Source organism: Peromyscus leucopus, chromosome 5, assembly GCF_004664715.2.
Source record: "Peromyscus leucopus breed LL Stock chromosome 5, UCI_PerLeu_2.1, whole genome shotgun sequence".
NCBI lineage: Eukaryota > Metazoa > Chordata > Mammalia > Rodentia > Cricetidae > Peromyscus > Peromyscus leucopus.
The window spans coordinates 2,940,591-2,962,722 of record NC_051067.1 but is presented as its reverse complement, the minus strand read 5'-3'; the positions used below and the strand labels follow the sequence as shown (position 1 = coordinate 2,962,722).

The 22,132-nt window shown below is 38.8% G+C and overlaps 1 protein-coding gene across 1 annotated transcript; it reads right to left on the bottom strand.

The window, feature by feature from the left end:
* Positions 1–1,604: 1,604 nt before the first annotated feature.
* LOC114709709 (testin-2) lies at positions 1,605–14,692 on the bottom strand. The gene is made up of 8 exons (XM_028893679.2): positions 14,555–14,692; positions 11,195–11,331; positions 10,780–10,902; positions 10,545–10,691; positions 10,130–10,354; positions 2,982–3,144; positions 2,247–2,364; positions 1,605–1,962 (listed from the first exon to the last, which is right to left on the bottom strand). The coding sequence occupies exons 2-8, from the start codon at positions 11,318–11,320 to the stop codon at positions 1,863–1,865; spliced, it is 1,002 nt and encodes a 333-aa protein (XP_028749512.1). The 5' UTR covers positions 11,321–11,331; positions 14,555–14,692; the 3' UTR covers positions 1,605–1,862.
* Positions 14,693–22,132: the final 7,440 nt, after the last annotated feature.

The following is a 22,132-nucleotide window of genomic DNA, read 5'->3' as shown; positions in this document are numbered from 1 at the left end:
GATTAGCTAGTACCAAAGGCCCGTAGGAATCATGCCATCATAAAAATCACTTTGTCTGTGCTGTCCATTAAAATAACTATGACCACCTTGCCTTTGGAGGTTCAGTGCTACCATCTGGCCTCTGCTTCAGGGCCAAATTAGACTCATTGCATTGAATTTATTCAACTGATAGCATCATCTCCAACTCTAAAGTTGGCACAAGAAAAAAGGCAACAACAAAGTTCTTCCAATGTGCTGATATTCCTTTTGCCATTTTGTGTATTGTAAGATGAGTGAAGGGCACGTTGTATCTTCTTGTGGAGGATCAGGTTTACACAGCATGCCCACTCCAGCATTGCAGCTTCCCTGAGACTTAAATCCTTTGTCAACACTAAGCCAGGAGATATCAGACATCTCCAGCTCTTTCCCAGTAGGCAATCCTTTGACAAATGCTCAGCCAACAGTTCGAACTGTGACACCCTTTTTAACTGTTCAAACTTCCATATTCAACCTAGAATCTCTACTCAGCGGTTCCATATCAATAACCTCAGCCTGATCCCATTTGATGTTCCTTCCACCATCATCTCACACCCCACACACATTATCCAGACTTCTGCCTGAAAGAAATAGCAAATTCATTAAGGTCTTTAGTGGCACAATGTACCTTCTCATGGACTAGACTTTCTGTTCCTCAGTAGACTCCAGTGGTCTGCTCAGCCTTAAGTCTGGTTATAGGTTTAGAGGTCCTGAAGGGCATTGGTACTATTTTTTTTCAGGAATCTCCTTCAGGGAAGGTTATAGACAGTGAAGAATTAATTTCCTCAGGAACTAGGGTTGGGATATATCCTCTGCTAAGGGTAGTGAGACTGTGTCCTTTGGTGAGATTAAACCCTTCAGAATCCAAGTCCACAGCTCAATAGGGTCTTCTTACACATCTCTATCCCAGTTACAGAATCCCATCCCTTACCAATCAGTAACCTTACTTTAACCACTGATACCCTCTGAGGCTGGGATTTGAATTTTTGTTGTAATTCAGTCGATCTTATAATGGTAGCATTTCCTCCTTGTTTTTCCACAAATTGTCAAAATGTTGTATATAGAGCCACTATTTCTTATTCCACGTAAAAAGCATTGAGTAATTTCATCATCTCATTTGTTGCACAAAGTATACTACTTCTTCATCTGTAGATGACAAGGAACACTCTCATTTCATAAATCATAGCAAGGCAAAATGGGTACTTTACTATGCTCTAAAGCCCTGACCAGACAAGAGGCATTTAAACCTAGAAGGCCACCAATGATGTCCCTTATCACAAAGGATGCTCAGGTGCCAACATGACCTGTTCGTACAGAATGGGAATACTCAATCTAGTGGACATCATAAGTTTCTGTATGGACACATTGATTTCTTTTCTCCCTTCTGCATCATTATTAACTGAGTATCTCTCTTTTTCCCTCTCCTTCCCCCTCCTTCCTTCTCTCTGTGTCTGTCTGTCTGTCTGTCTGTCTGTCTCTGTCTCTGTCTCTCTCTCTCTGTCTCTCTCTCTCTCTCACACACACACACACACACACAATTATGTTCTTGGGTTGAATTAAGGACTGAATTATAAAAAGAAGCCCCAATGTCATTTGGAAATTGAGCTTTATTTTTGAATATGCAAATTTGTACATTCTTTTAAAAATGAAAATTCAGATTTTTATAAGAGAGTAATTACTACAATGCTGTTTATGGCACTAATATTTATGAATTTAATTCACATTGAGCATGGATGTAACCTCAGTGACTCAGGTGTCATTTTCCACACAGCAGGGACTGTGAAGGGAAAGCCCTCCTCAGTGCACACTGTCCCCAGCCCATGCCTTCCTTCTTGCCACCCAGCAGCTCACACAATGGGGTACGTGGCATATGTAGCAATTCCACAGTTGTTGTTCCAGTCTTTGGCCATCTTTATGTAGCCCTTCATGCCCCACTCTTCACCCCAGCTGGAAGAAGAGCAGGTGCACCGTTTAGTAGAAAGAACACAGCACAGCAGGTTCATTACAATATTTTATCCAGAAACCACCCTTAATCAGAAGATTCAGAAAAGATTCATTTCCTGGATACCAATAGTTGCATCACACAGGACTCTAAAGATCACTTCAGAGAAAGGGCAGGAAGGATGTCTTCTACCTACATGTGGTACAGGACTGCTGGTACTCCTATCTAAACGCTGGCTATACAAGTTCCCTTTTGAATTTCAAATATAAATGTTTTCTGAAATTTATACCTGTTCTTGACCAGCCAATAACAGTTGCCATCTGATTCTTCTCCTTCAGAGCCATAGCCGACCACTAGAACAGCATGATTTAGGTGAACCCTTCTACACTGTGGCTCATAATAGATGCCTAAAAAAATAAAACCAAATCCAGGGTGAGAGCTCCAGTGACCTCACGGTGACCATGTTACCGACAATAAGAGAAGCATTTCTAAGTTCACTGGAATGACATACAAACTAGGTAAGACTAAAGAGGTTTCACTGTTATCAGGGTTAAGGCTGTAAACTCTCAGGTAAATGTACCAGAAACAAAATTTAGCATAAATCCTTTGGTAAATTGGTACCTTGGTTGCATACAAGAAATCTTACTGACTTACTTGTAAGTTAGTCCAAGCTAAACCTACAAAAAACAAAAATTAATAGAACTAAAAGGTCCCTTATAAGAGTTATCTACATAAATGAAATATTTGCTTTAAATCTTAAAGGTCAAACAGCTGGAGAAAATTCAAGTAAACTATACCACATGGAACATCAGGCTAATTTAAAAAACATTAACCGACTCTCATTTATGGAATTATATTTAAGTAATGCCAAATAGGAAATTTTATATAAAATTCCTCACATAGAATATAAAATCCACAAATGGAAACATTTACATTAAAATTACATAAGAAAGACATCACAAAAATGATTTGCCATGATGGCAGTACAACTTTTCTGCGTGGATTCCAGAAGGAAGGTACTTACCGCTCTCATAGAACTGGAAGGAACTATGGCCAGCATCAACTGCCACAGAGATGGGCCCCACCTTAGCCACTGCCTTCATAAGGGCTTCCTCATGCCCTGGGATTTGCATAAAGTCTCTGACATTAGCAGCAGAATTCTCAGTATGGTTCCTGCACTTTCTACCCTTTCAAAGTAAAGGAAAGAAATTCATTCATTGCTGTCTACATCCTGGAGAACACGAGCCAGAACCACAGAATTCAGCCATTGCAAATAAGGATCCCCAAATCTATGCTCTTATAAAACATTCCAGGAAGTGAAATTCTACTGGGAAATTTGGGGCTGAAAATTAGCTCACTTGTGTTCAATGACACCCCATAAGTCTTCTGTTCATAACAAATATTCACAGTGAAGAGATCTGTATTGTGTGGAATGGCTTTCCTGTTCTCTATGTTCACAGCAGCAAGAAGGGGTCCTGGGAAAGCACCCCATCAAATAACCATACAAATGCTAGTATTATCATGACAACAGTGATGGTTTATAGATAAATTCTACTACTTTAACGGGAATGTCTATCATGATGTTGACTGTGGGCTTGTAGCACATTGTAGCACATTCAGCTATGTCCTCTGCATCTATAGATTGTCCAGGAATCTTATCATGAAGCAATGTTGGATTTTGTTACAGGTCTTTCCTGAATTTAAAGAAATGATCATGTAGTTTCTGTCCTTGAGTCTATGTGGTGAATTACACTTATTAATTTAAATATATGAACCAACCCCACATATATGGGATGAAGCTGACTTGATTATGGTGTATGATCATATGGATATGTTTTAGAATTTAGTTTGTGCTGAGAATTTTGGCTTCTAAATTGATTAGAGAGATTAGACTATTTGTCTTTTTTTTTTTTTCTTCAAGACAGGGTTTCTCTGTGTAGCTTTGCGCCTTTCCTGGAACTCACTTGGTAGCCCAGGCTGGCCTCGAACTCACAGAGATACACCTGGCTCTGCCCCCTGAGTGCTGGGATTAAAGGCGTGTGCCACCACCGCCCGGCAGACTATTAATCTTTGTCTGGTTTTGGTATTGGGGGTACTGTTGGCTTCATAAAACAATTGGATGTGTCCCTTCCATTTTACTTTATAGGGTAATTTGAGGAGAATTGGTGTTAGTTCTCTGTGGAAGGAATGATAAAATTCTGTGCTGAATCTATCTGGTCCTGGGCTTCTTTATAGTTAAGAAATTTTAAATTACCGAATCAATGTTAGTTGTTGTGGGTTCACATAAATTATTTACTTCATCTTGACTTAACTTTGATATGCCACATGTGTTCAGAAACCCAGACATTTCTTTTATATTTTCCAGTGCAAAAGAATATAAAAATTTTAATGCATACACTTTGACCCACCGAATTCCCCCATTGTCTACTGTAATCTCCCTTTCCATACCTAATTAAAAAAAAAATTGTCTTCCTTCATTTTCTGTTAGTTAATTTGACTAAAGAATTTTCAATCCTGTTAATATTTCCCAGGACCCAACTCCTCATTTCATTTAAGTCTCAGCTAGTGCAGTAAGACAAGGAGATGAAGAGAAAACAAATAGAAGGACATAGCACCAGCAAAGCATCCTCATTTGCAGATGTTGTTATCCTATACACACAAGCCTGAGAAGACTCTACCAGAAAATCCCTAAAGCTGATAAACACATTTAGCAATGTATCAAGATACAAAGTCAGAACACAACTATCAGTTTATTCTGATTTATACCCCACCTATATACTAACAACAATCACATTGAGAAGGAAATCAGGAAACAATAGCATTGATAATTGTCTGAAAATGTTTTGGAATAAATCTAACCAAGCAAGTGAAGATTTATATGATGAAAAATTTAAGAGGTTGAAGAAGACACTAGAAGATGGACAGACACAGCCTACTCCCATGCTCGTGGACAGGCAGGTTAACATTGTGAAAATGACTATTCTGCCAAAAGCATTCTACAGTCTCAGGGTAATCCCTATCAAACTCTAATTCTATTCTACACATAAATTGAGAAAAAAAAAAGCACGCGCGCGCGCGCACATACACACACACACACACACATATACACACAAACTGGATAGCCACAACAATTTTGAGCAATAAAAACACGGTTTGAACTGTCATCATTCCTGATTTAAATCTTGTCACAGAGATACATTTATGAGAACAGCATCATAATGGCACCAAAACAGACATATATAACAATGGACTAGACCACACATAAACCTCCTTTCTTACCCAAAGAAGCTGACAATACCAGTTGGAAAAAAGACAGAATCTTCAACAAATGGTTCTGCTCAGACTGGATAGCTATACATAAAAGAATTAAATTAGATCATTATCTCTCACCCTGCACAAAACTCATCTCCAGATGGACCAAAGATCTCATAATAAGACCTGATAGCTCAAAGTCAATAGAGGAGAAAGTAAGGAAACACTTAAAGTTAGACACATGGGAAAGGACTTTCTGAACTCGGTTCCTAGTAGCACAGGGCTTTAAGGCCAACAATTTAGAAAAGGTGCTGAGGACCCAAGGACAAGCAGGACAGGAAACCTCACCGTTTCCAGAGGGATCTTGTGAAGCAGTGTGGTGCGGAACCCAGGCTAACAGAGGAAATGGACCAGGGTTCTCATAGGGACTTGAAAACTCGCTGCAGAACAGGAGCCCTGTGGAATATCCCAGGAAAGTCACCATTTGGAGAAGAGTGGTGGGAGCAGCAGTCAGGGACTTGGAATCCAGGTCTCATACTGATTAGCCAGGCCTGCTCACTTGTACTAACAGAGAGTCCAAGGAGCAAAGGTACCCGTGTGAGAAAACGTCAGTCATGGTTCCTGAGAGTCAGAGAGGAACAACAGGAGAAAAAGGGCTGCTTCTCAGGAAAATGTGTCCCAGGGTCTGTTGATGTTGGGGATATGGCTGAGGAATTCTCCCAGGAGCAGTGGGAGTGTCTGGACTCTGCTCAGAGGGCTTGTAGCATGTGATGTTAGAGAATTACAGTAGTCTGGCTATGCAATTAAATATGAAAATGTCTTGGATCAAGATTCAAAGCATATTATCTATCAGCATGTGAATATTCAAGAGGAGTCATAGATGGAATGAAGACAGCAAAGTGTTTCATGAATCCTCCAGTCATACACTTTATGAAACAAGCAACACTATAGAAATCTGTAACAAATACAAATGTAGTAACCACAGGAATGCCTCTGTTGAATCCTCAAACTCCAATAGATATAAAAGCATACACACTGGAAAGGAACTTTGAAATATAAAGACCATGACAAATATTTAAACTTGTGTGCCAACGTTAGTCAGAATCCAAGAATTCACACTGGAAAGAAAGAACACAAATATTAAGAATGTGTTAAGTCTTTTGACTCTACACACAGACTTCTGGAGCAAAGAATCCATAGTGGAGAGAAACCACACAAATGTAGGAACTGTGAAAAGTGCTTCAGGAGCTCAAGTTCACATGACAGACTTAATCCTGAAGAGAAACCACAGAAATGTAAAGAATGTGACAAGTCTTTTAAGTGTGGGTCACACCTTAAAATCCCTTACAGGATCCATTCAGGAGAGAAACCTTACCAATGTAAGGAATGTGACAAATCATTTACTTGATACTCAAGTCTTAGGGCAAGTCAGATAATTTAGTGGAGTGACAACCTATAATGTAAAGAATGTGGTATGTTCTTTGGTCTGAAGTTACACATTAAAATTCATTATGGAGCCCATACTGGAGAACTGCTGACATCAAACACAATTGGTTAGTTTAAACTAGAACAACTACATTCTGTCTGGTTAGCAAATAGTTATAGATAGTTTGTTGCTGCATCAGGACTGATGAGCACGAGACAGGATTCAGGGAAGTTAGGTAGTTATTAAATGCCCCTTAATCATCTGGGGACCCCAACCACCTGGATACCCCAATGTCAAGTCAGATGCTCTGTGGGTCAGAGTTCCTCTGCAGATGCTCTACAAGTTCCCTCTCTTGGTGTCTTTTAGAAAACTATACTAGTTTATGACAGAGTTCCAGTTTCAGGCACAATTCTGCCATTGTGACCACAACCAAGATTATTCTCTTCATTCTATAACCACTTAAAAACACAGCCCTCGACAATCAAGCAAGATCTTCTCTTGGAATCCTTCTAGTCTCAGGAGCCATTTTTTTTTCTTTTTATTTGTAATAAATGTTGGCTGAAGTGCTGAACTCTTTGGGCCTAGGGTTCTTGTTTCATTGTCTATAGATAGGATTCTGGGATTACAACAGTTTATGGGTACAACCTCTATAGGTCTCTGCCTGCTGCTGTTACACATCCACTCTCTATTAGCAAGGCATTATTAATATCTTGTTCTATGAATGATTGGTGACCCAGGAGAACTTAATTACTGTAGTGCAAATGCAATTGATCTTTCCTTTGGAGTAGGATGAGAAAAGCACTCACATACAAGGTAGGGGTTCTGTGATCCACTCCTTTCTGCCAAAGAAAGGCTGTCCTGAATATTTGCAAGAAAGCATTTTATGAGCCTGGCATGGTTATGCACACCTTTAATCCTAGCTCTTGGAAGGCAAAGGCTGCCACAGGCAGGAGAGCTTGGTCCATGAAACAAGACTCCGAATCAGCAATGTGAATTTTCAGCAAGGGACGCTGAGGACCCAAAGAGCATGCGAGAACCTCTAAGGGTCAGAGTGCTTCTTACGCCGAGTTTGTATAAGGGAAAACCTCATACAAAGATACTATACAATCATCAAACTGTATTTACAGGGAATAGAAGGTTTTGTTAATAGATCACTAGGGGGAACAAAGACAAGGAAATAAGAGTAGAAAAATATATGTAAACAAACAACAAAAAGCTCAAACCTCTTAAGAAATAGCACATTCCCAAACCCTTATACAGATCATTTCTCTCTGTCATTAGTGTGCCAAACGTCAGAGAGCTCCTAGATATAGAATGAGTTTCTTTTTCAGACTATGCTATTGGTAAGAAAGGGCAGGCAGCTCTGTAAGTTCACAGCCAGCCTGGGTTGTGAATGAACTAAGTTCATTGCCAGCTGAAGTTGCATAGTAAGATGCTGTCTCAGAACCAAACCAAACAAGAACGCATTTTGCAAGTTGGTGAAAAATATTGCCAAATGCATGGAATTGTTGATCACCATCTTCATAAAGTAGAATGAATGGGTGTTTTCAATAAATTTTACATGGAAAGAAGTACGGATGTCAGAGGAAAGTGAAAACTAATCTGGAAAAATGTATGATTGTGTATCCAGTATGTCCCCACAAAACTCACTCCTTTGCTTTGTGCTTTGGGAAGATAGGGACCTCCAAGTTTCCATACCATAGTAAATGTTTTCCTTCTATATTTATAATCTGTATTTTTTAATAATATATCATTTAAAACTCTGTGTAAGTGGATTTTATCTTAAATGAAACAGATGTTTTTAATAGTTTTACATGAAAATTCCATGAATAAATATGATCTCATCTTTTTTCTAATTCTTTTGAAAGTTTTTTATTCTATTATTTGTTGTGTGTTTTAGTTTTGCCTACGTGTATGTCTGTGCACCACATGCGTGGCTGATGCTTGTAGAGAGCATGTGATCTCAGATTTATAAATGGCTACTAGCTGCCATGTGGGTTCTGGGAATCAAACCTAGTCCTCAGGAAGAGCAGCCAGTACTCTTACCTGCTGAGATATCTCTTCAGCCCCACCTCACATGATCTAGTCTTGAGAAAAAAGACCAATAACGGACACAGTAGGACCTCAGGAAACTAAAACCCTTCAAAACATCAAAGGAAACCATCATTCAAATAAAGAGGCAGCATGGGAACTTTCTTTAAAGTTATATATCTGATAGATGATTAATATCCAGAACACACAAGTATTTAAAAAAAACCATGAAAACAAATACATAATTAAATCTGAGGGGATTAGAACTAATCAGAGGTCTCAAAAGAAGGAATAAGATAGCCAAGAAATACTTCTTAGAATGTTCAACATCCTTAGTCATCAAGTAAATAGAAACTAAAAACTGCTTTGAAATTTCATCTTACTCTGTTCAGAATAGCTAGATAATAAAACAAATGGGTAAAATAGGATGGTACAAATGTGGATAAAGGGGAATACTTATTCACTGTTGGTGGGAGTGCTGATTAGTGGAACACTCATGGAAATCATGCACTGTGGAAATCAGAGTGCAGTTTCCTCAAAAAGCTAGAGATGAGTTTAACTTATTCGGCTACAGCACTTTTGGACATATAACCATAGAGTTCTATGTCCTAGCACTAAAGTTCTTTCTCATCCATGTTTGCTCCTACTTTATCCATATAGAAACAGACTTGATATCCATCACCTTGTAAATGGATAATGGAGACTTGGTACATATACACAGTGGAATATATTCAGTTATTAAAAAAATGAAATTGTGAAGTTCATAGGCTAGTGGTTAGAATTGGAAATAATTCTGAATGAGGTAATCCAGACCCTGAAAAACAACTGTATTAGGCTCTCTCTCATGTGGAATGCTAGCCCAGGTTTAGGTATCATTGCAGAAGCGGGGAGGCATTCTAAAACATTGTAAAAGCTAGAGATAGTGAACATCTGTAACGAAAAAGTACATATTGAGACATGGCAGGGACATTGCACACATGAAATTATAGAGTTGTGACTGTAAACACATGATCTACACAAGATCCACCTTGCCAAAATACCAACATGGACAGTGGGGAGGGTCATGATGTCCCACCCCTAACTGTAAAGCTATTGGCAATTGATAGCTGTTGTGGGAGAACAGTAAGTTTTCTTTAGGGATGTAGCCCCTGAGAGTTTATTTATGCTCCAATAAATGGTCCTATACACCTGTACACACATGCAGTATTATGTGTGCTTAATGGGTCTAATTAAAAAAAAAATAAAAGCCCAGGAAATAGGGAAGGAAAAGTGTTTGGGGGTGACAGAGGAGAAATTAGAGGTAGAGGGAAGGTATAGATTTGATGAAAACATATTATATGCATGCATATAGTTCCCTAGCAGTAAAAAAAAAATCAATAACAATGTGAGTTTGAAGAGAGCAGATTGCTCTGCAATTGTTCTGCTTTCCACCGAAATGGCAAGAGCACAGGAGTTCTACTTACTCGTCCTTTGTAAGGATAGGACTCCTCAGTTGCCAGGCCGCCACTGTCCTTCACATACTGGAAGGCATACTGCATGAAGCCACCAGTGCAGCCGTGGGTAACATTACGTCCCATGCAGTCCAGTAGGTTCTGTTCACTCAGAGGGACCAGTCTCCCTGTTTTCCTGAACATCTGTCCTTCCAGGGCTCCAGTTGCACTAAAAGCCCAACTAGAGGCACAATGACCCTTAGGGATAAAGAAAAAGCTGTCACTCATTCACAAGTCTAATAGCAGATATTTGTGAACAATTCACACATCAGAATACTTTTATAAACCAGTGAACTGCATGTTGCTCCACAGTCTGAAAAAGCAAAGATGACATTTGTTTCATAGCTTCCTGTGAGTAGTGAAAGCTGGAAACATCACACTGCCATACCTGATTCTTCACAGGAGTCACATAGCCTTGCTCTCTCCAATCCACATATTTGGGGTCAGAAAGAAACAGATGATCCTGGAATATGTGCCTCTTCTTGATCCTCTGCCTTTGAAAGCCAGTCATCATTTTCCCAAATTCTGTATTGGTCTTCAGGAAAAGTCAACAAATGATTGAGGGTATTTATAAAGAGCTGAAGAGGAGAACTACTCTGTTATGTAATTCATGTCACACTCACCAAGTCACCAAAGGCATTCATTGCCATGGTGAAGTCATGCTTCCCCTTAAGGTATTCCCAATTGTGGAGCTCAATCATTTTAAAATTCTTCTCCCATACTGTTCTTCTCAGTCTTTCTTCATTCTGGAAAAAATATAAGTTGTGAGCTTTTATTCTATTCTAAGTCCAACCTAAGTTCACTCCGTGGACCTTCTGATGAAGAAGAACCATGACAAAGGAAGGTTGTACTCTTCTGGAAGCCATTAACCACACCACCCAGAAGCAGTAGAGATTTTGTCATATAGTACACATGTATGTATTTAGGTTAAGCCTTGAATAGAGCTGGATTCCAGAACCTATGGTATGGCTATAATATACAAATACATAAATACACAAAGTCAAGACTGTCATCGATAGGGATTTCCCTGTTACTAACTGTGTTGTATGTCTTCCCATGTTTTGTCTTCCATTCATGCCATTCAACATCCAAACTGGGATCTAGTGTTGGAACAGTTGAGTGGACTTCCAAGCAGAGGACAGCTAAGAAGAGAACAGCAATCATGTCTCATTCGCCTAGAGAAGGAGAAATGAGATTCCAATTACATCAATGCTTCAGAAAAGCCTTCTTATTCCTACCTAGAAATCAAAACCAAAATGTTACAACAAAATTATATGAACTGTCCTAAGAATGTACTATGAAAAAGGTTAAAGATCTGGTTGGCTTAAAGCAAGACACAGGAATTTGGTTTATCCACTAAAATGAAGAACAACTGGTCAGGCTCCAGTAACTGGACTGTGTGTCCACTGTGAACTTAGCGCATCACAGGGTGTGGATGCACCTTATAGTTTAGAAGTTTAAAGCAAAGACTTAAGACATAGTTGGCCCAGGTTTTGTGCCAGTGGTACTGAGGTCACATGAGCAAAATTTCACTAGTGCGGAATATGATCCCAAGTAGGGAGAAATATAACCCTGAGAGTTGGGGGCCACAAAAAGTCTTTTTCTTGGCCTGAATGCACCAGGAGATGTCTTGGCACATTCCCTTCAGAAATCTTTTGGAAACATTCTCTGTTGCCAACCATAGAAAGACAACATGCATTAGTTCCTATTCCCTTTACTTTGCAATGTGACTGAAAAGTCCATTTCACCTCAGTGAGGCCTTATAGCTGAGGTCCTGGATGCCAGAGTCACCAGTGCTGGGGAGGTCACGAGAGTCAGTCAGTTCCAGAATTCTAGGTTCAGTTTTGAAATCATGTGTACACAAGCAACATGAAATGGGCCCAGAATGTTGTATTTATATAGTTATGAAATATATGTAATCATAATAATTAACAGGAAGAGTCTATGAATTTGAGAGGGAGTAAGGGGAGGCAAAGGAGGTGTTGGAGGGAAAGGACATTGGAAGGGGAAAGGGAAGAGAGAAAACTACATAATTATATTTTAACTTAAACTTTTTTAAAAAAATAAAGAAAAAATGGTATAAAATACAGTCAGTAGGTGAAAGAGACAAGTTAACAAGGGCATAAAAATGAGGTTGTATTTGGTTGAAAGATTGAAAAGGAAAAGAGAATGATTTAGATAAGAATGAATTTTATACAATAAAACATTTTTCACTAAGAAGGCTCGAATATGAGAGGAATACCAAGAAAGGTTAAAGACAGGTGGGAAACTGTCTGAGTAAATGTGTCAGGTGTGTGGCAGATGAGATTTAAAGATGAAAGATAATGGGTGATTAAAGGTTATTAAAATTTCTAAGGTCAAAATTCAATGCACTGATATCAAATTTTTCTTTAAATAAATGAAATTCTCTTAAGATACTGGTTTGCTCATAGTAACACAAAATTTGATTTAAAAATTAAAAAGTATGTGTAATCAACATAATTACTTATGATTTTTGCTAATTTTGTTAGATTTTAATCATTTGAATAAACAGTCTTAGCAAAATCAATGTTCATTTAAAATTGTTGACTTTTTGTCTAAATTTATCTAAATGTAACAGGAAAGTTAAAGTTTCAATAATGGTAAAGCTGCCCTGGGTGGGCAATTCCAAAGCTTCAGGGCCTACACCAACAATGACCTGGTGGTCAGGGAAAACACTCAATATTTTGGCTGTTATAATCCCTGTCAGCCAAGACCCCAGAGAAGATGGGACCTGTTCTCTTCACTGGGAACATGATGTCTCCAGCCATGCTATCGGAACCAGGGTATACCCTGCAGGGAGAAGAGTCAATGGAGATTGACACATCCCCTGTGCTTCTGAAGGAAGCCACATGGTCAGCAGGACACTGACCCAGCCATTGAGATCTCACAGCAGAGCAGAAAAACTAGAGGATTCAGGGGCTCCTCCTAAATCACTAGGAGTGAGCTCTAAGAAGTTTCAGTAGGCTTTAAATGTATACAGCATTAGTCTGTGACCACCTACATGGTCTAAACATCCAAGAACAAAGTGTAACCAGGACTACAAAATAATCCCCCTAGATTTGGCCAATTCAAATGCCATTTTTTTTCTTTTGGTTTTTTGAGACAGGGTTTCTCTGTGTAGCTTTGGCTGTCTTGGAACTCGCTTTGTAGACTAGGCTAGCCTCAAACTCACAGAGATCAGCCTTCCTCTGTCTCCGGAGTGCTGGGATTAAACACCAAAATAAATAAATAAATAAATGAAAAAAAAATAAAAAAATAATAGTGATCCTTATCTAGGATCAAATACTCTTTTCCAGAAGATGTTCAAAATGAGAAACAGGAAACACCTACTGGAACAATAAGTCATTTGAGAATTGACATACTCTGTCATAAATGGACCCCACAGGTTAACTTGAGATAAGTGCCTGTGCCCACCAGGCAAAGTCTTCCTTAAGCACTTCCTGTTTCCTTAAATAGGTAATTAGGTTTGCCTCTTTCAGTATTCAATAACTTGCCCTTGCAACATCTTACTTGACATTGAATCTTACTATTTTAATTTTTCTTTGTTTCTTTGGTCTTGCCTTATTGTATGAATGCTGTGAAATTTTGTAACCAGAATAGATTGATGTCCCTTGTGGTTCAGAAGTCTAAAGCTTGAAGTACTTGGGGTATTCTTGGCTTAATATTTGGACCAATAGCACTGAGGTCACTCTAACAAACCTTTTCTAACATGACATCTGACTTCAAGTACAAACAAAGGTGACTCCAAGGGTTTGGGCATACATAACACACTCTTTCAGACTAACAGAACAGGAGATACACTGTATCTTTGAACTTCCCTTCTGGAACAAAAACTTCTTGGTATTTCCTCCCTAAAGAATAAGGGAAGGACAACATCCACTAGTCTCTCTGTCCTACACTTGGGACAGTATCTTCAAACTTTACAATCACTTTTAAAATATGGAAAGAGGTCACATGGCCAAGGAACTGGAAGCCAGAAACACCAGTGTAAGTAAGGCACAAGGGCAGGCCACTCTCAAGATCAGGCTCTCAACACTCCAGGTATGGCCAGGCCAGGGGTGTAACACAGGCAAGAAAATGATGCCTAGTGATACAAGGAGTGAGGGACATAGAGCTTGTGAACAGGGGACACCTGAATGCCTCTGTGGTCAGGCCCAGCTTTTCTCAGTAGGCACTAGCACAGAGTGGGGATCTTAGGGGATCTGATTATCTTTTAGCTTTCTCTTTCTCCCACTCCAGCTCTCCTGCATGGGGGCTGGAGAGGTTGAAGAGATGTCGTCATCCCTGAGGGATGTGCCTGCTTTCCTGAGAGAGTCTATCCAGGGCTGTTCTCTAGTGTGAGTTCCCGATCTACCTTCCCTGGCCTAGTGGACTCACCTGGGATGTCTGCTGCTCCTCAGATGCCCTCCACAGACTTGAGATTCAGAGGTCCACAGGTCTGTCTTACTGCTTCTCTCTTAGACTTTAACAACTGAGTCTTTGCCTAGGAAGCCCCACCCTGGAGTCCTGTCCTGCTTGGAACAGGATGTGTCAGTGAGTAAACTGGCCCTCTAGGCCTCAGGATTCCAGGAATGTATCCACAGCTGATCCCATCCCCTCATGGGATAATTGGTAGGATGTTACTGTTAGGCGATGTGACAGATCATCCTTGAGACTGAATCCTGAATTGTGTTTGGAGGGGTTATCAGTAAAAATGTTTCCAGATAATTCTGTGTGTGATTTTAGCCCAACATTGATTTTACTTTAGAAAAAGTGATTTTGGTGAAAATATCTTGGAATGGGCTCAGTCAGTATACTCAAAGGCAGTGTTTCTTGTTTAAGTTAAGGTTGAACCCTGTGTGTACAGATACTAGAGCATTTTAACTTCAGTGTTGGGTAGAATACAGATGTCATTAGAGTCGTAACAGAGGACCATCTCCAGTCAGGGATGACATGATGGTCAACCCAACCCTAGATGGGAAAAGGAACAGATGATGTACCAGGTCTCCTGACATTGCCTGGCATTTGGAATGACCTTGCTGTCTCCTCACTCAGGAATTATTCCTCCTCCTTGTCTTCAGCAAATAAGTCATGAAATATGAGTCATTTTAAAAAAACGCATGGGTACTAAGTGCAGAAAAGAGATCTTTGGAAAACAGCTTCCAATTGTCTCTCTGCATTTTGTTTTTCGCTTTCTGAGATTTAATTCTAGAAACTTACCTTCATGAGTGTTAATATCAGAATTTCAGACAATGAAAACTGAAGAGGTTTCAGAGAGATAAAAACAGTGGTGGTTAAATGTACATGTGTAAACTTAGCTCCTACAGTTCAGGAAATAAAGAACACAGCCCCAAATGCAATAAAGTTTGTAATTTTCCTAATTATATGAATATATATTCATTATAGAAATTGTTCAATTAAGTTATCATGTGATTTCATGTCATTTTAAAACCATATTTTGATTTGTTTGATAAAAGTGGAATCATTGTGCAATCACACTCATGTACTAATTTTTGCTTGAGGTTAAACTGATCCCTCATCTAGAAGCATAATCTGAACCATCACTTTCCATGTGGTAAAATATTCATAACATGAAAGTTCCCATCTAAGCCATGGTGGGTGCTCAGCTCAGTGGCACTAGGGAAAATCACACTGATCTGTAAATATCACCACCATAGAGCTCAATGATACTGTACTTATTAATCAGTAATCTTCCACTTTATTCTCCCAAACCTTCCATCCAGCACTGCCTTTTCTGTGTGCATGAATTTACCCCCTTCTATGGGTTAAGTATCTGTCTCTAACCACAGCCATGTTGAAATGTACTTATAACAGCATGAAAAAGTAGGAGCATTAAGAGATAAAGTGGCTCCCAAAGCATGTGTCACTATTTACATGCAGCCTAAGGCTATTAGTGTTCTGATCCATGGCAACAGCCTGTTTTCCTAGTCTGTTAATTGCTTTATAACATTTGTTTTCTTCCCCCATGTCTGGTGAAAATAGGTTTGGTACTTGCCTCCCCTACACTATGCAATGTACACAAAATCTAAACTTACACCAAGAAACTTATAAATGCATGAAAAACAGTAAAAGAAACTTAAGTCAGAAAGGAACACATCACGTGATTGCAAGTCACTGAAACTACTATGCAAAACTGGGTAAATAGTGCTCATACCATCTCAATTCAGACCTCTGAGAGTCATGTGGTGATTCTGGCCTCACATTTCCTTGAATCACGCCAATTGAGCCAACAGTCCTGACAAGCCAGTTTAGCATATCACACTCCATATCTGATAAGATCCTCCTCCTCCTCCTCCTCCTCCTCCTCCTCCTCCTCCTCCTTCTCCACCATGCCCCAGGTAATCTCTGATCACCTGGTCTGTCTGCAGCAAGATCCTGAAGGACACAACTGAGTCCTTTCAACAACATTAATTTAAATCTTTACAAGTATGTTTATTCAGCAACAATAATTCATTTTAGAATTATAACATAGAGTGAAAAGAACCTAATTTTGGTGTGTTCAAATTCCTATGGTGCTGCACCTTTGGATTCAGTGATTTAAATAAATCAGAATTCCTAGGAATTCTCACAAATTTTGTAATTATGATTATTTTAAATATACTTCTAACAGTCTTCACATTCTATTATTTAGATAGCAGAATTCTTGTTTAAAAATGAAATACTAACTCAGTAGAACTTACAAGGAACCACTTCCTACAAGAACATATAAGCCATGAAAGACATAACTCAATGTTCAGGTCTCCTGGTTACATAATAGCCCTCATGTAATCACATAAAGACATAATTCAATGTTCAGGTCTCCTGGTTACATAATAGCCCTCATGTAACCACAGGTGTGCACTGCCCAAAGGAAGGCTTTATTTTGCATTGAAAATGTTTGATGCCTTGAGAGTTTACATGTACAGAGCTCCAACCTGCTTTTGGCTATAACATCCCCCAATTTTGTCAATGTGGCTCTGAGGGCAATCTTTCCCTCACTTCTGGGCTTCCTAGTAAGGACCCCTCTACCTATTTCAATGGTCTTTAATAAAGTTTTCCTACCTGTGTTTTAATGAGAATCATGGAATAACTTTTTATTAAACAGTAGGTCACCTACCTATATTTTATTTTATTTTTCCAGTGTTATATTAGATAAGCAGGCACCATCATCAAATGTGGACACTGTTATTGGCAAGCCTTCAGGCTTCAACCCCACTGACTTCAGATATCAAGGTCCACTGATTTTGGTACCCTCATGATCCAAGATTTGAATCTGCTGAGTTAGTGATAGACTAGATGTAGGGATGAGTATGAAGGACCTAATATTCAGCTTCTACTTCTGAACCTGATATTTTATAATTTCTTTTACTGATATCTTTAAAAAAATTCTACTTAATAGACACCAAAAACCAGACAAAAACTATTCTACTAAATATAGCTTAGCAAAACATTAAGTTTAATGGCATCATTTCAGAGAAGGATGCATAAGGGGTTATTAAAAAGAACTGGGACGACACAAAGGTAGTTACATCGGTGAGAAGCCCACCCGAACACTAGTGATGACACATGAAAGCTACATCCTTAGAGAGCCTTGCAACATGCAGGATATAAATAAATATTGTATGGTCCATGAAGTTCCTGAAACTTACAGGATTCATAAGGTCCTGAACAAGATTAAAGAACAAACAGCTCAAGCTGCAGTCATCCTACAATGAACCATGCAATGCAACTGAACCACAAGATCCTCACAGTGTCCCTGGGGGTGATGTTGAGAATAAGGATGGGTGCTCCATTAAAGAGAATAGGATTCTGTGTTTATCACCAAGGTAGGTACAAAGTTCTATGACCATCAGATAGTGCAAATGCTTCTATTTCATATTTAATTTTATTCTATGGAAGTATTTATTGGAGAAATTATTTTGGCCACTCCACGTTAAAAGGATATTTATTTAATGGCATAACTCACAAATTAAGTAATGGGTAGGTCGCAGGGTCTGGGGAAGGTGTAATGCAGTCCAGCGGTGTTCTCCGGAGCTCTACACAGTCAATCTGCAATGGTCAGCGTCCCGGCACCGAGAGAGCGCCCAGAGTGAGCACTGGCCCATCCAGCTCTCGGGTCCCCAGGCGCCTCCCCTTGCCCTGCCTCGTAGGCGTGACAGTTGCCAGAGTCTCAATGGGGGTTGGAACTTCCAGAACCAAGCTGGAATGGCTACCCACTACATCTCCCCCTTTTTGTCTAAATAAGAAGGTTCTAAACTAATGCAAGACTATATACAAAGGAATGGTTATCAAATATTGTCCAGAAATAATGAGAGATAATGACCTAGATAAGATGTAACTACAACCAATGCAAACAATATCAAGCAAGAAACACATACTAAAATCCAGAGAAGTATAGAGCATAGGTAAACAGCATGTTATAAAGATCATTCAAAGGTGTCCGTCCTATCCTAAAGAACCTGAACCTAATACTTAATATGTTCTATCTAAGATATTATATATACTAAGTTGTAACTATAACTGCTAGTCTTCACCCCCTGAAAGGACTCCGATGACACCATGGCCCAGATGATCCAACATCCAGATCGGTTTCAAGGCAACTGGTTCACACAATACAGCCTCACGGACTACCCCATAGGTCTAAAATTTTCTTTGCGTCCCTATAAGATACAGCGCCCCCCTCCAGCAGAAAGTAGTAAGAGATGCTACGCCCAAATTCCCAAATATACCAAGCTGGCTTTGGAGGTAGAATTGGCTCACTCCCCCTCTAAACCCAGACATATTGCTTTAAAAAACAAAAATGGTTAAGGGATTCTTGTGTCCCAAATCAGAAGAGCCCTCTGGTGTGGGACAGAGAAAAACCAATATTTTTATTTAAAACAGGTTGATTATAAATGTGATCTCTTTCTAAAAAACAAAAGGGGATATGATATATAGGAGGATATGGAGATGATAAGATAAAAGGGTAGATTAATGAACCTACTTTTAAAGAACAACTTGTTTAAAATGTTTTACATTGGTATGGATTTTAGTTTATGTTTAAAATGTTTTACATTGGTATAAATTTTGGTTCATTGATACAAACTTGAAGTTAATTTTGTTATACTCTCTCTCTATATATATATATTTCTATTCTTGTTTGAGGTATTATGTTTATATAACTCATTTAAAATTGTAATGGATAATTAAAAAATAGATTAATAATTAGTCATCTATGATAATCATATCTGTAGCCATGTTAGTTAAGTCTTCTAGGTATACATAGATATATTTCAGATAGATAGGTAATCTTCAAACACTTCATAGACCTAGAGAATATGGCATTTAAATAACTTAGAATTCTGTTGACATGAGACACAATTGCTCCTGGCTGCACCAATTGATCCCGAGAGAATGTTGGGCTTCTAAGACATTTCCATTTGGAAGTTTGTCTTTTTGGCACAAAATGGCCTACTGGGCAAAGAACTGCCCTTGCCTTGATGGCTGACAGTACAAATGCAATGCTGTCCTTTCTGGACAAGCGGGACACAAGGAAAGCGACCACTGTACTCTGCCAAGACAGGGTAAGATGGTCTCTTAAAATTCCTGCTTCTAAAAATGGTCTGTCAGATACTCTAGGCCTGTAGCCAATTTGAATGTACCAACAATGCTGAAAAACATTAGGTGACTGTCCAGGCTGCCAGCTGTCTTGGTCTACTTTTGCAAGATTCCCTAAAGTTGCTTGCATCCATCTACCATTTCTCAGGTACCATTATGTTCCTTCTCAGGTCTTTGATGTGGTTGAAGACTAGATAGTCGTAATTTCCTCAGTTATGATAAAAGATAAGTTAGCTATAAAACCTTAAACTCACAAATATAAGATAGATAGGACATCTTCTTTAATATTGTAACTATAATTCTTGCTCGGTAATTGTTTTGTTATATGTAATTTTACCATGTTAAAGTTAAAACCTTCCTTTTTAAAAAAAAAAAAGAAGAAAGGGGAAGTGCTGTGGATATCACTCTATATAAATAAAACACTGATGGCCAATGACCAGGCAGGAAGTATAGGCGGGACAAAGAGAGAGGAGAATTGGGGAAACAGGAAGAAGGAGGAGGGAGACTGCAGCCACCGCCAGGACAAGCAGCATGTAGAGACTCTGGTAAGCCACCAGCCACGTGGCAAGGTATAGATTTATAGAAATGGGTTAATTTAAGATAAAAGAGCAGTTAGCAAGAAGCCTGCCACGGCCATACAGTTTATAAGTGATATAAGCGTCTGAGTGATTATTTTATAAGTGGATTGTGGGACTGCGGGGCTTGGGGAACCTGGAGAGAAGCCCTCCAGCTACAAGTATATTTTATGGATTTATATCACTTAGACAAAAACTTTAATTATTTAATAAGCACCTTTGTTCATGTTGAGGGCTATGCCATTTTATTACTCACTTCCAAACAACATTATAACACATATCTTCACAAATGTGGTGATGGGTATTATCTTAATTTATTCTCTAGAAGTGAAACTGTCCAGTGCAAAAGAGGTAATCTAAAGTACACTCCAAAATCCAGTAAGCTAATGCCCATATCTTCAATATTTACAAGAATACTCATAGGCAAAATGTGATCTAATTTATCAATTTCATTTCAATAATTGTCTTAATTATAAATGTTATCATTAAAAACTCAGTGTGTTATTCAACATTGCATTTATTATATTATTGATGATTCTTTTTTAAAGTTGATATTAAATGCACTTGCCTTTTGTTGAGATCCCACGGGGCAGCCACTTTCTAAGCAGCTTACATTTACTTTCTTTACTGTTTACCATTACTATATAAAGGTAAAATTATCAATCCATCATTTGATTGTAAACCAGATGAGACATTTATGGATGTTCAGATAAAATACTTGAATAATGTTCCCTTCCATGTTTCCTACACAAAAATGTAAACAGCATATTTTATCCATGGGTTCATATGTGTGAAACACTGAAGGACATTATAGCTTTCAGATGTTTCAAGTCTTCTCTAGGTTGTATGATGCCATAGAGCCTTCACATTAGAAATGTGTTGGAGAAGATGGAAGAAGAAAGAGGAAGAAGAGAAGGAAGAAGAAGAAGAGGAGAGGGAAGAGTAGAAAGAGGGGGAGGAGGAGGAGGAGGAAGCAACAACTGAAAAGACAACCTGATCTGGGTGTAGGTCTCAGCAGAAAGCCTATCTTGTCTACCAAGCAGTGAATGGCCACATAAAAACACAGAAACTGCTTGCTAATTGTGTCTTTAGTGATTGAGCCTTGCTTCACACTATGCTTCTGAATCCTCTGACAAGAACCATACATGGGATTCTGTCAGTCATATCTTCTTTCTACTCTGACTCCATGTGATTCAAGAAGAAAACAATGATGAATAAAAAGAATAAAAAGGAGTAGAAACATTTTGGAATCTTGATAAATAAGAGGAGCATGGACTTGCTCTGACTCCAGTGTACACTGAAAATCTCTATTTCTCAAAACACCTGCATAATTATTTACCTAAGATAAATGCACTCTTTTTTTATGGAATGCTCACAATTTCCCATGTATTAACCTCATGCATATTTTCAACTGTCTCCTAAATTCCTTAATCATTTTTAAACTCACAATTTTTTTTATAATTTCATTTATTTTCCTCCCTCTCCCTGCTCTGCTTCTCCTCATTCCTTCTCAAATTCGTAAGTGCTCCTTATTTAATGATTGTCTCATATCCAAAGTGTGTTTTACCTTAATGTGTTGGGAGCCAACTAAGGGCAATGAAAATAGCCTATATTGTTGGGTTGTCTCTTGGACTCCCATGACCAACAATTTGAAGGGAGGTTTTCCATGTTCCATGTCTGACACTGAGGTTCTTGATAGTCTACAACTCTTGGGGGATAATTATCACCAAAGACGGTAACTTCATTTAAAATATCTCTCTCTCAGTCGGGCGGTGGTGGCTCACGCCTTTAATCCCAGCACTTG